The sequence below is a fragment of the Xenopus laevis genome, chromosome 7S, assembly GCF_017654675.1.
Source record: "Xenopus laevis strain J_2021 chromosome 7S, Xenopus_laevis_v10.1, whole genome shotgun sequence".
Classification (NCBI taxonomy): Eukaryota; Metazoa; Chordata; class Amphibia; order Anura; family Pipidae; genus Xenopus; species Xenopus laevis.
This window is the reverse complement of record NC_054384.1, coordinates 22,778,524-22,792,545: the sequence shown is the minus strand read 5'-3', so window position 1 is coordinate 22,792,545 and position 14,022 is coordinate 22,778,524. Positions and strand designations below refer to the sequence as shown.

Genomic DNA, 14,022 nt, shown 5'->3' with positions numbered 1-14,022 from the left:
GTCACTCGGAGCGCTTAGTTTTCCGAAGTCGGCCAAAGTTGCCACATGAGGAAACTTCGGGCAGCTTCAGACCTCAGACCAGGTGAAGTGCATTAGAGTAGATAGGACTTCCTCGAACTTTAGTCACAGAAAACGCTGGCGTCTTTTACTTTTTTCAGGGTGATAAGCTGCAAAAGAGTGTACATATTTTTTGGGATACCTGGCTTCCCCCCTACATTTCCTAACATATGGCACATAATCTATACACTGGGCTCATGTGTAGGGCAATATAACAACTCTATTTTATTTATTAAGCTTCCCTGGGCTTGTGTAGTGTAATGTATTTGCTGCAACATATACGTCCGTTCAACTTTAACTTCCCGCCATATGCAAATTAGCCAACGTTAGCGAAACTTCGCTCTACTTGCTGAATTAACGCTAGAGCAACTTTGCCAGCGTTCGGCGCCCTGGACACAACTTTGCATGTAAGTGAATTAGCGTTGTCTGAGCGAATTTTCGCTTGCCGAAGTGTTGCGCTGCCTGCAAAGCCGTCACTGGCGAATTTTCGACGCTTAGTAAATTTGCCCCCGAGCATTGAACAACATGTAGAACAACCACAGGATAAAGACACAAACGTACTTATGGAATTATTGCTAATACAAAGGAATAAACTGAAGCACCTTCACTATCACCTTATATTTAATAGAGCTGGTGCAAGAAAAAGATAAACGTTACACAAGCCAACAGAGAGCAGATAATGCTGATAACTTACAGAAATCTCAAACGGAGTTCAAATCGTTAACTAAAGGATGCTGGGAGTAGTAGTTCAGCTACAGTTAAAGGGCTGTGGGTTGCACACATAAAATGTATATAAACCTCTCCTAATCGCTGCTGTGTAACAATATTTCATGGTCTATGAACCATTCTATTGACTCATTTCTTGTTATAGACAGAGGTTGGTCTGGGCATTTTAAAAGCATTTAATATTGTTATTACATCTTAACCGCGGTTTCAGTGGTATAAAACTTCCAATAAACCAAAAGCAGCAGAACAAAACAGTACTAAATATATTGTTTTTTAAAAGAACAGTCAAATTGTAAGTGATATTCTTAATAGTTGTACTGGGACCAACTAACTTGTAGAATATAATGCGTCTAATGTTATAAGGTGATTTAACCCTTTCCCGGCCAATAAAGTACATTGTCCGAAAGGGGGTTAACATCCAGCCGGCAACATAAAATGTACATTTCCAGGTATAAGTCAAGAGACAAGGGGCATTGCTCAGCATTCAGCAACATGCTGTTCCCAGGACAGGGCTGTGATTCTTCACTGCAGGGAAAGAGTTAAACTATTTAAACTGAGCTCTCTTCTGAATAAACAAGATAAGGAACATGAAACATACAGTATGTGTGCAGAAAGCCAGAGAAGTGAACCTGGAACCAGTCCACATGTTGCGAGCTACAACCTTAGTTACCAAATTGCAGTTTGAATTATGTGGAGGGAGGCAAGCCTTCTATACCTGGCACATTATATGAGATATGGACGAATGTACTAAGGAAGCAATAATTTGTACTAATAATAATAATAATAATGTGCTTATCCTGAAATCAGTGGCCTTAAATCTCATTTTGCTGAAATCACTTCTTGTTAAATCTCTTCAAGTTAATCCTTTTTTTCCCAGATTCCTTCTTGTTGGACGCCTTTAGCTCTTGTAAATGCTGAGCATCAGTTTCTCCACCAGATCCTACATCGGTTTCATAGCCTGAGCCAGACTCATCAGTACCAAGTGGTTCATTGTCAAAAGGAAGGTCGTATAGGAGGGATGTCATCATCCTAAAGAGACAAGCATAGAGAACATATTCAATACTAAGGGGCTTATTTATCAAAGTCCGACTTTATCTAAATTTTTTCTTAAAAAAAAAACAGACCAAATTCCCACCGTTTTTTTGACCTTATTTAATAATGTACTTTTCCAAAAATTTTGTTTGCAGGGGGAGAAAAACTGAAAAAATCGTGAAAAATATGTATCGTACAAATTTTTCGGATTTTCCACCAGAAAACTCAGTTTTTTTTTTGCCCAAAAACCCTGATATCTTTGGGTTATTGCACGAAACCCAGCACAGATCAAAACTCTCATCGACTTACATGCAACCTCGGCAGGCCTGAGATGCCAGATTTTTAGATTCAGACTTTTTTCCATCCTCTGAGTATAATAAATTCCTAAAAATTTGTGGGTTTTTTTCCACTAAAAATTCAGATTTTTATACTAAAAAAAAAACACACACATTTTTCGGGTTTTTGGCATTCTGAGCAGTACCGTAACTAGAGGGGATGGGCCCTGGTGTGTGACGCGCAGCCGGGCCCCGCCCCCCTCCGTACGGCCCGCATTTCAGTGGCGCGCGGGCTGCCGGGGGCCCTGAGGGGGTGCGGGCCCTGGCCCCACTGATTCTGAGTTTAGTAAATAACCCCCTAAATGTCAGTTCAGCTAATGTAAAGGGAAACTATAAAATACAACTTGAAAATAAATATGTGAAATTGTGATAACTGAATATGTATGATGTGGGCCATTTCAGTGGTATTGGGGATCAGTTCTCAGCGGGCCTGTTCATGGGGTGGGCAGTGTGCAGGAAGATATGCAGTCAATCAGAAAACTCTCAACAGGGATAATAGTGCAGACACAACAAAAAGGTACATTACTACCAACACTCATTTTTTAAAATGTGTTGCCTACAAGTGGCACAAATTATAAATATTTAAAATAACAATTTGGGCAAGCTTGTTATTTGGCCATATGAGCAGAAATAATAGCTGGGCATGTGGATTAAAGGGGTGGTTCACCTATAAGTTAACTTTTAGTATACTATAGAATGTCCCTTTCCTAGCAACTTTGCAATTGGTCTTCATGATTTATTTTTTAAAGATTTTGAATTATTATTCTACATCTCTCCTGCTTTCAAATAGAGGTCACTGACCCCAAACAGCTATTGTGCACCATTGCTGCAGGGAAATATGTGTGGCATTCAAGCTGGTTATACAGTGTGTGTTAATAGAATACTAATTTTTGAGAAAATTTTCATTTTCATGGAACCTCCATTCCCCTGAGCTGGTAGAGGTAAACCCTTTGCCTAGCTATAACATTTCTCAACCAATACGTTTTTGGTCTTTGCCAATGTGGAAAAGCAGCCATCTTGCAATCAATGCATCAATGCAAGATTATATTTTTTAAAAGCCCAACAAATTCAGATGATCTGGTATCCCATAAATGAGTCAGTCCAACAAGATCCCATTTTTAAATTCAGTGGAACCTTAATTTTACATCCCCTGATTTTAAGTTTTCTCTTATTTTACATTATTGTTTTGTGGTCCCAATTATATATTATGCAAAATACATTTCCCTGATTTAAAATTTTCCTGGATTTTACACCATTTTTTTCTGGTCTCCTGAAAAATGTAAAATGGGGTTCTACTGTATATCATTATTTCCAAACTGATGCAGATTTTTAGAAGTGCAAAATACGCATAAATTCCTAATATTTATCCTTACAGAGCAGCAGCACGGTTTAGGGCATTGGTGGGTCAAGGACTAAGATATCATTTGTCCACAACAAATCTGTGGAGGGGGTTCTATTCCCTACTTAATACCATATACATTTGTAATGCTGTAGTAAGGCATAATCTATGGGGCAGATTTATCAAGGGTCAAAATATTTTTGTGTACTTTGACTAGGGAATAGTCCAAATTCTATTAAAATTTGAAAAAAATTTGAATATCGAAATGTATCATGTACTGTCTCTTTAAAAATTTGACTTCGACCATTCACCATCTAAAACCTGCCGAATTGCTGTTTTAGCCCATGGGGGACCTCCTAGAAGCTATTAGTGGACTTTGAAAAATCTAAGTTTTTTTGTTTTGAAAATACTTCAAATCAAATACGATCTTAATTCAATTTGAACGATCGAATACAGCCTATTCACCTGCAGAAAAAAAACTTTTATTAATACATTTCGGTTGGTCTTTTTTTATTTGAAGTTATGGGAGTTCAAAAAAACTCCCATTACTTTGAAATTCGACCCTTAATAAATCTACCCCAATGTGTAAGGGATTAACTGAATGTATAAAAACACCCGAAGTTCCTTTAAAAATATCTTATAGTTTGTGCCAGGGTCGAGCCAGGGCAGCCGGGCACGCTAGACAACCCAGCCGGCAAAGGAGCTGAGAGCAAGAATGGATTGTTTTGAAGTTCTATTACAGGAAATATACTTCCCCTTAAAAAGTTATGTTGTAGGGACATAAAGTCTGCAGGGCCTGAATGGCTACCCAGTTCTCTTTCACCAGGAAGAGGATGCAACAACCTTCTTAACTTGTGCTCAGAGAAATAAACACTATTCGAAATATTTTACTTACTTTGCTTTGGATGTCTTTAGCTTTGTATTACTAAGTGGTACTTTGTTTTCCACACAGTTTTTGTCTTCTGGTTGGCATTTTCCTTTAATTTTTCTCTCTTTTCTCACTGATACACCTAGAAGAATATACATGGACTCATAAATGCTTTTTAATACTCATGTAAGGGGAATTAATGTATGGGTCAAGGATGAATGGGACTCTCCAAAATTACAATTCTCAGCATTTTCAGTCAGCTGAGTAGGCAAGTTAGCTGAGGTTCTTAGTTGTGGTATAGTAAAGCATCATTTCTGTAGTGTCATATCATGCAACTGCCACAGATCCCCATCTAATCAAATCTATTATCTGCTCTATGCATGTTTGAATACATTTATTTTGTTAGGTAGCAACCAATACAGCTCAGAAGCAGCAGCACTGAGCACTAAAATGTATCTGAATTATACCTGAATCTGAATACTAATTAATTCATTCATTTCTGGTGGTGGGCAGATTGCTACCCTTGGCTTGGATGCCAAAGCTTTCTGGACCAATTCTGATACAGCATGGGATTCTAGGATACGCCCGATAATTTTAATTTTAGGGTAAGCAATAGAGACCCCAGACCAGCTGCTCTTGGGAAGCCCAGAATTTCAGATGCACAGTTATGTAATTTCACAGCAGAAGTTCTGTGGGGTGAAGGGGCTCTAAAAAAGTCTAGTAAGTAACACTTGTGCTGCTGTTCATGGACAAGAACTGAAAAATAACCCTCCTGTGCTACAGATACATTTCATTGGGGTTAATTCAAGTTAATTTGTGTCCTATATACAGTATCATACCACACACTATACCACAAAAATATATTAGGAGCAGCAATAGGACAATAAAGGCTTAGGTTGAAATTGCACTTATTTAAATTTTCCCTGAAATCACTTCTCCTCCATTCCTCCCTAAGGGCAGAGACACACGCTGTAATTCGGGGAGATTAGTCGTCTGGAGACTTCGGAAAACAAAGCGCTCTGAGTGTCATCCCGCTGGGATTTTCATTCTAGCCGGCGGGGAGGCAGGGGAGGCAGTTCGGGAAAATTTCCTAAAGCTTCTAAGCAAGTCAGGTCTGGAAGTTCATGTCCAAAAAGGTGTCAAATTCACAAAAAATGGTTTGTGCAAATGTTAAAGGAAAAATGTTGTTTTCATTTAGTAGTCTCTTAATATTCAAATATTAAAAAATTGCATTTGCCCAATATAATTCATAATAATCAGTTCCAATGTAACAGCAGAGACAACCAGGCAGGGATGTAGGGCAGCAACTAATAATACAAAGGCTTTACAATGTAAATAGTCATGGCTGCCAAATCCATATACATATTTTATTTGCAACTAATAGAGAGACACTTAAAACCTAAATAGGTTGATGTTACTGGACCTTTAGGGGAAGTAACATGGGATGAGTTGATTAAAGATAATAGAAATAATGAGTACACAGTGATTAAAAGGAGCAGACAACATGAGAATAAGTCATTTTCTTTCATATGCGTCATCAGTTGAGTCAGCTTTCCGTTGTTCTCCCCCATAGAAACCCATGGTTTAACTTGAAATAATATAGCAAGCATGCATTTCCTAAAAAACCTGACTATAGTTGGGAAGGGTGGGGGCTACAACATGGAGCTGGTCACTGCTCCTGTATAAACTATAACAAACAAGGAAAAGTTGTGCTCACCACTAATTTTTAAAACCATTAGGCGGGGGTGCAATGAGGCTGTGCCCACAAAATGCTTATAGACAAATACAAGAGTCCTCTGCACTCAACCCATTATCAATATATTTAAGACAGAGACATTTTGTGCATACTGCTACTAAAAATGTCTTACCCTTTAAACCAGCTCCATGTTGTAGCCCTTCCCAACTATAGTCTGGTGATCCCACTGGTATCTTATAAAAGGGCAGCCAAGTTTGGGAGTTTTACTTTGAAAGCAGCAAGTAATTTGCAGGTAAAATTTAGTCCCTTTGTAAAATGTATAATGAAGCAATAGAATTCTTAATAAATCAGATGAAAATTGAGCGTAGGACTGGCCAGATATGGGATGACTTTGACGTAGTTGGCCAGCTTAAATATATTGCAATATATGGATAAACAATCACGCATTTATGGGAAAAATTATGAATTGAGTGAACATGTATGTACAACTAACGTTTTGTTCCCTGCTTGGGACCTTTCTCAATGTACAGATACACAGGTGCTAACATCTTATGTAACTCCCTCCCACCACATCATTGTGACATCATAAAGTGCTTTTTAACTCTGTCTCCACTTATCACAATTTGTGTATATAGTTGTATAAAGTCATTCACAAAAAAAGGAATTTGGCTTAGAGAGAATAATAAGCTGATCTCACCTTCAGCGAGAGCTCCAATAAAAATTACCATTAAGGCTCCCAGCAAGATGTACTTGATAGAGGCACCGCTCATGATGCTGGAGCTGTTGTTGCCGTCTTCTGAATAAGATACAGTAATGTCACAAGCAAGTTCCTCTGCCAAATTTATTTTCTAACAGCAAGCACCAACCCACAGCTTGTCATAACTTCCTGCATGAATGTGTGAAACAGAGCTATGTACACACCTAAGGTGCAAATGTGGAGGAAACAAGTTTAGAGAAATAACACAAATGGCACTTTCTGTCTTTTTTTTTGCTTCCTATATATTTTTTCTTTGTTTGTATGAGAAATGAGTATACTCTGGGACAGAGAAATAAAACAAGAGCTGAGAATGTTCAAAATGAGTTTTAAGGGCATTTCCTTGTCCCCCTGCCATAGCACTAGAGTTGTTTAAGGGATGTCCAAATGGGACATGGGTAATTTGGGCAAAATAGATCATTTTCCTAAGGGTTTTAGATAGGTATGCACCGAATCCAGGATTCGGCCAGGATTCGGGCTTTCTGAGCAGGATTCAGATTCGGCTGAATCCTTCTGCCCGGCCGAACCGAGTCATGTGACTTTTTGTCACAAAACAGGGAAGTAAAAAATGTTTTCCTCTTTCCACCCCTAATTTGCATATGCAAATTAGGATTCCGTTCAGTATTCGGCCAAATCTTTCGTGAAAGATTCTGGGGTTCGGCCGAATCCAAGATAGTGGATTCGGTGCATCCCTAGGCATTTCTTGTCCAATAATGTAATATTTTAAAATGTACTAGATTATTTGGTGGGTTCTTTCGGCACGTACAGTACATTTTGTGCTCACAATTACACAGCTGATGTCAAATAGCTATGCAGAATAATGTATTTTCTTATTTTGACATACATATATAGGTATGGACTTCGTTATCAGGAGACCTGTTATCGATAAAGCTCTGAATTATGGAAAGGCCATAGATAAAGATAATAAAACAGTACCTTGTACTTGATCCTAATTTAGATATAAATAATCCGTATTTTCAGCAAAACAACCCTATTGGGTTTATTTATGGTTTAGCTGATTTTTTTTAGTACACAAAGTACAGGAAGCCAAATTATGGAAAGCTCTCTTATTCAGAAAACCACAGGTCCCGCTCATTCTGGATAACTGGTCCCAAACCTGTAGTTAGAAAGCACATTCTGCTCTATTTTCTTTCTACAAAAAATATGGTTATGATATATCAGCCAGATGCTAAACCAGAGGCAGGATCTAAATTGTATCCAAATGCTGGAGCAAATAGTGTATTTTTTTTTTTAAGTTTTTATTTTCCAAATTTTGCATAATAATATAAAGGATGAATGAAAGGTAAGGAGATAAGAGATGAGAAGGAAGAGGTAAAGAGGAAAATGAGCCAGGAGAACAACATCAACAGTCTTACGTTCAGACATTAAGGTGTACAATAGAACAAAAAGCAGCCATGTTCTTAATAACAACCAAGTATCCCAGATGGCATGACATTGTTTGGGGCAGCCTTTAGCAATACATGCTTGTTTTTGATAGCAAGTTATCAATCATTTTCTCTATAAAGTGAACGTGGGACCAGAGGTCTGTTTCTAGTGCTAATGGATCAACTTTTTGGTGTAATAAACAGTTAAGCTAGCTTTCATGTAGAACCTCTGTATGATGGGACAGTCCCAGAACACATGCAAAAGGTAACACATTTAGGACAAAGAAATACTGTAACTTGGATAAGTCGTATGGAATGAGGTAGGCTCTGTTTAAGAATTTGATTCTTGATCTTTAAGGGAAATGGTAAGTTCAGGCAGGAACAAGGGCCCAGAGGGTATTTCCAAGTGTCATTTTTCAGGTCAGGAATATCTAAGGGGCTGAGATTAGCTTGAAAGCAGTATTGCATAGCACCAGGATAGGGGCTTACATAAATCAGGTCTAAGGAGATATCCCTCCGGTGTTGTTACACCCAGTTCAAATGTTCCCCTAGGAAAATGGTATTTAAATGCATGTCACAATTGTAAATAGCTAAAAAGCATCCTGGAGGGGAGCTGGAAGTCTTGCTGTAGAGATCATCAAATGTCACTATGTCTTGCATAGTTTTTTTTTTTACCCTAGCCAAGGCACATACAGTAATTATTGAATGGTCTGGAAATGCAGTAATTTGTTATTGCCCTAAAGTGGGGTCCACACACGTCAAGCCATCTGTGAGGCCTGCATGGACCCAAAGCTTTTAGAAATAAATGTATGAGCATTGGAATGATCAGTGTCGGACTGGGACACCAGGGGCCCACCCAAAAATCTTAGACCAGGGGCCCACCAAAAGACCTTAGATCAGGGGCCCACTCTCAGTACTATTACAATTCGTCTCATCACACAACCTCTATTCTGCTAGTCTCTTTTCTTTACATGCAATACTATTATTCAATCTATTTAGTCTCTTTGTTCTCATAGAAATAGGTAATGGGCATGAAATATGCCAAATGTTTTGAAGTAGGAGGGCCCTCTGACATCTGAGCCCACCGGGAGTTTTCCTGGTATCCCTGTGGGCCAGTCCGACACTGGGAATGGTGGTACTGTAAAAGACCAAGGTGCCTCTGTAAAGTAATCAGGGCAGGGACCCAAATGATCCCATGACAGTGCACTCTAGGATTACAGCTTGGTCATCTGCAAACCACCACTGTACATAAACTGACTGACGGGGAAGTAGTGCTTAAAATTAGGCAGTGTGAGGCTCCCTGCTGTCAGGGTGGCCTGCAAGGTTTTGAGGCCAAACAATGTCTCTCAACTGCCCACAAAAAGTTGCGCATTATGGTATGCAATTGTGAAGAAATCATTGTGGCTGTGGGATAACTAGAGAGTTGTGCAGCACATACAAAAGAAAAGGCAACTACTAGATTTAAGTTGAGTTTCTCATAGCTGTCCAATTTTTTGTTTAAAGCAGTGGATTTAATTTGCTCCTTGGTGCATGGAAATGCATAAGTTCCAAAGACTTTTATACTAACAACTTGAATTTCCAGTTTATGGGGCGGATTTTTAAATAAAATCTGATTTGGTCAGATGTGATGAGCAAGTTTTAATGCATAATCTCTGACCTTTGATAACTAAAAATAAGACATGTACGTTTTCTTTACTATGAATGCATCAAGTCTATAATTAGGTCGCAGTGTATGCTTTACATGCATATTCCTGAAAGCAACAAAAGATTGTTTAGATTGTACAAAAAGAATGCTATTTGTTGTTATTATATTCCCTTCATGAGTTATCCATTTATGTGTGCTCTTGCACTGGCACCCCGGTGTTTTTTTTAACGGTGCGTTACCTATTCTCCCTTTACAACTCACACAGATCTGGCAGCTGCGAGCAGCCCCGACTTACTAGTTCAGACAGCAAGAGAGGATCATGGAAACACAGAGCACAGCAGACAGATCTGTACAGGTAGTAAAACCAGAGGGGAGAAGAGTCGACACCATATAAAAAAATAATGTCTTTTATAAAAATCGTGCTGAATTTTTTAACATACTGTAAAAATATTTTAGAAATGCTTCATTTTTCACTGGAAAAAAAAAAGAAATGTACATCTTTTTACAACATATCATCTTGACAGTATGCCTTAAATATTTCCCTTCTAATGTATTGCTTTCTTGGAACTCATTTATCAGTCATTTAAATGAAGCTGCTCAAAGAGAATCATGTATTTGGCACATGGGGGTATAGACTCAAGTAATTCCCGCATTTCACTTGATGCGTTGCACATATTTCTCAAGTTCTCTTTTGGCTATGTGTTAGAGTTCCTCATACTTATTTTTAATATGTATTGATAGAGCACCAACATATTGCGCAGCTTGCAGTACATGCACATATTGATGGCAAATGTAGATATCTAAATGAGTGAATAACCAAGGTACCGGCACACAGTAGAAATTGTATCTAGGCATGGGTGAATTTTTTTGGCTTGTTTCGCCGTGAAATTGAAGCCCATAGACTTGTATGGCGTTGTGCGACAAAAAAAAAATGTTTTGGCGCCCATAGACTTTAATGAGCGTCGGCGACATTTCAGCAGCGGCAAATTTTTGGTGAAATGAAACGGGTCAAATTTTCCCATCCCTTATTGTATCCGAAAGGCCCTCCCACCAAGGAAAGATTGTGGCCCTGTAGGACTCAGACCTCCCAGTCAGACACTTTTGTCCCTGTCCCTATAGGACAAAGAAAGGAGTTTAAGATAGGGAAAGAGCTCTATACTGTAAAATTTCTTAAAGGAGCAGTAACACCAAAAAATTAAAGTGTTTTAAAGCAATGAAAATATCATGTAGTGCTGCCCTGCACTGGTAAAACGGACCTGCTTGCTTTAGAAACACTACTATCGTTCATATAAACAAGCTGCTGAGTAGCAATGGCGGAAATTGAAAAAAAGGGGCTATATGCCACAGGATAAATAATGGATAACAGATAAGATTATGTTCTAGAGCAGGGATCCCCAACCAGTAGCTCGCGAGCAACATGTTGCTCCCCAACCCCTTGGATGTTGCTCCCAGTGCCCTCAAAGCTGGAGCTGATTTTTGAATTCCAGGCTTGGAGGCAAGTTTTGGTTGTATAAAAACCAGCTGTACTGCCGAACAGAACCTCAAGTAGGCTGCCAGTCCACATAGGGGCTACCGATAGCCAATCACAGCCCTTATTTGGCAGTGCACCCCCAGGAACTTATGCTTGTGTTGCTCCCCAATTATTTTTACATCTGAATGCTGCTCACGGGTGAAAAAGGTTGGGGACCCCTGTTCTAGAGCTTATCTGCTGTGTAACCTGAGCCTTTTCTCCTTTGAATGGCTGCCCCCATGGCTACACAGCGGCTTGTTTATATAAACAATAGTCGTGTTTCTGAAGCAGTTTTACTAGTGCAGGGCAACACTGCATTATATTTTTATTACTTTAAAACAATTTCATTTTTTGATGTTACTGGTCCTTTAAGCTATGGAACTCTTTTCCTGAGGCTGTTGCATTGGCAGATGTATTAAATAATTTTAAGACAAAAGTTACCTTTTTAGAAAGTGAGAAAATATCAAGTTATTGAAATTAACTCTAGGACAAATAGAGTTGCCACCTTTTTGAAAAATCTTTACCGGCCAGGGAAGGGGACGGGTCCACGAGGTGGAGGATCGTTCTAAAAATGGGCGGGGATGTGATGTCACGGGGTGGCATAGCGCTGTCACTGGGGGCATGGCCATGACGTCAAGGGGCGGGCCAGAGTCGTGGATCGTGGAATAGGTAAGTATTTGGGAAGAAAAGGGTGGGCTGAGGGTGCATCGGTGGCAGGTCGGGAGCAGTTTGAATGGTGATCACAAATTTACCGGCAGCTACATTGCTGGTAAATTTGTAATAACGGCCCCGGCCTGGGCTGGTATTTTACCGGCTAGGCCGGTGAAATACCGGCCAGGTGGCAACCTTAAAGGGATACTGTCATCGGAAATTTTTTTTTTTCAAAATGAATCAGTTAATAGTGCTGCTCCAGCAGAATTCTGCACTGAAATCCATTTCTCAAAAGAGCAAACAGATTTTTTTATATTCAGTTTTGAAATCTGACATGGGGCTAGACATTTTGTCAACTTCCCAGCTGCCCCTGGTCATGTGACTTGTGCCTGCACTTTAGGAGAGAAATGCTTTCTGGCAGGCTGCTGTTTTTCCTTCTCAATGTAACTGAATGTGTCTTAGTGGGACATGGGTTTTTACTATTGAGTGTTGTTCTTAGATCTAGCAGGCAGCTGTTATCTTGTGTTAGGGAGCTGTTATCTGGTTACCTTACCATTGTTGTTTTGTTTGGCTGCTGGGGGAGGGGAAAAGGAGGGGGTGATATCATTGCAACTTGCAGTACAGCAGTAAAGAGTGATTGAAGTTTATCAGAGCACAAGTCACATGACTTGGGGAAGCTGGGAAATTGACAATATGTCTAGCCCCATGTCAGATTTCAAAATTGAATATAAAAAATCTGTTTGCTCTTTTGAGAAATGGATTTCAGTGCAGAATTCTGCTGGAGCAGCACTATTAACTCATTCATTTTGAAAAAACATTTTTTTCCCATGACAGTATCCCTTTAAGTACAAAGTTGATCCAGGGACTTATCCGATTGCCCTCTTGGGAAGGATGCAGGGGGTTTTACTGTATGTCTGTCCTTGGAATACCTGGGAAAGGTAAAGTAAGATGGCAGCACCGCACCATCAACTGAACCAAATAGGAGATTCTGTAACATAAAATTTATGTAAAATTTGAATTAACATAATTTCCTCTAATGGCCTTTGAAGGTACTGTATGTCTGGGTAATTACAGTAGCTGCTAAAATAAAATAAAAACACAAAGCATTAGCAAAAGACAGACACTGTAAGGTGCCAGCGTGTTGCTAATTTTTTCCCTGAAACCAGGTTAATGACTTGCTAGCTCATTTAGACCTGCACATTTTTTACAAACAAGGGTATATGGAAAGTAACCCCACACACACAGGGAGAAAATTCAAATTCCTGTGAATAATGATCCCTAAATTGTTGCACTGGGACCCGGTTGTCTAGTTTTGCTTGTGACTCCAAAAGCAGAAGCATTTGCTCTTATAAAGATAATAACTTATCTAAAGTATTACATTACATATCACATTGGCCAGTACTGTATGGTTACAGATGAAACACTTACAAGCAACTGATACTCTATTATCTAATAAAATCTTGATAATGATAACACATCACTGAACGGATGTTCGTTTCGTTTAGATAGTTAACAGACATCTAAAAATTAAAAATTGCACATAAACATACCATACAGGGCAAGAAAGCAACCCTGGCACTCTATATTATTCTCTCTGGCTTATGATGCACATAGGGGATCTGATGCCATGGAACTGGGCTGGGATTTTTAATGCATGCAGAGCTTTTGGATCTATTGCCTGGGCACCATAATGCAATGCTATAAGTTATCATGTGCCTCTTGCCAGGCTAACAGAATAACAGATGAATGGAGAAAGGCCAGTGTGTTTGTGCAACAAGTAAATTGACAATAGACCTAATATTACTTTAAGAAATCAATCATAACCCATACCTTATGAAATATAATCATTGGTATTATAATTAAGCAATATTTAGGCTTAGAATTGTACCAGAGGAAACTACAGACATTGAACAAGTCATTAGACGCTGCAACTGAGCGTTTTTATGATTTGCTCACTGCGTTGTCTAAATTGCCGCAGAGACCCACCACCCTGCTTAGAATACTGTCTAGAACATAGTTCCTAC

General features: G+C 39.2%; 1 protein-coding gene across 2 annotated transcripts; it reads right to left on the bottom strand.

Moving 5' to 3' along the window:
- Positions 1-660: 660 nt before the first annotated feature.
- LOC108697440 lies at positions 661-6,872 on the bottom strand. Of its 2 annotated transcripts, XR_001932431.2 has the most exons (4): positions 6,751-6,872; positions 4,385-4,499; positions 1,221-1,812; positions 661-1,138 (listed from the first exon to the last, which is right to left on the bottom strand). XR_001932431.2 is itself a non-coding variant. In XM_018227473.2 (3 exons), exons 1-3 carry the CDS (start codon positions 6,821-6,823, stop codon positions 1,617-1,619), a joined length of 384 nt encoding a protein of 127 aa, XP_018082962.1. In that variant the 5' UTR covers positions 6,824-6,872; the 3' UTR covers positions 661-1,616. The 2 variants fall into 2 exon arrangements, 1 of the variants encoding a protein (XP_018082962.1); XM_018227473.2 differs by having other exon boundaries at positions 661-1,812.
- Positions 6,873-14,022: the final 7,150 nt, after the last annotated feature.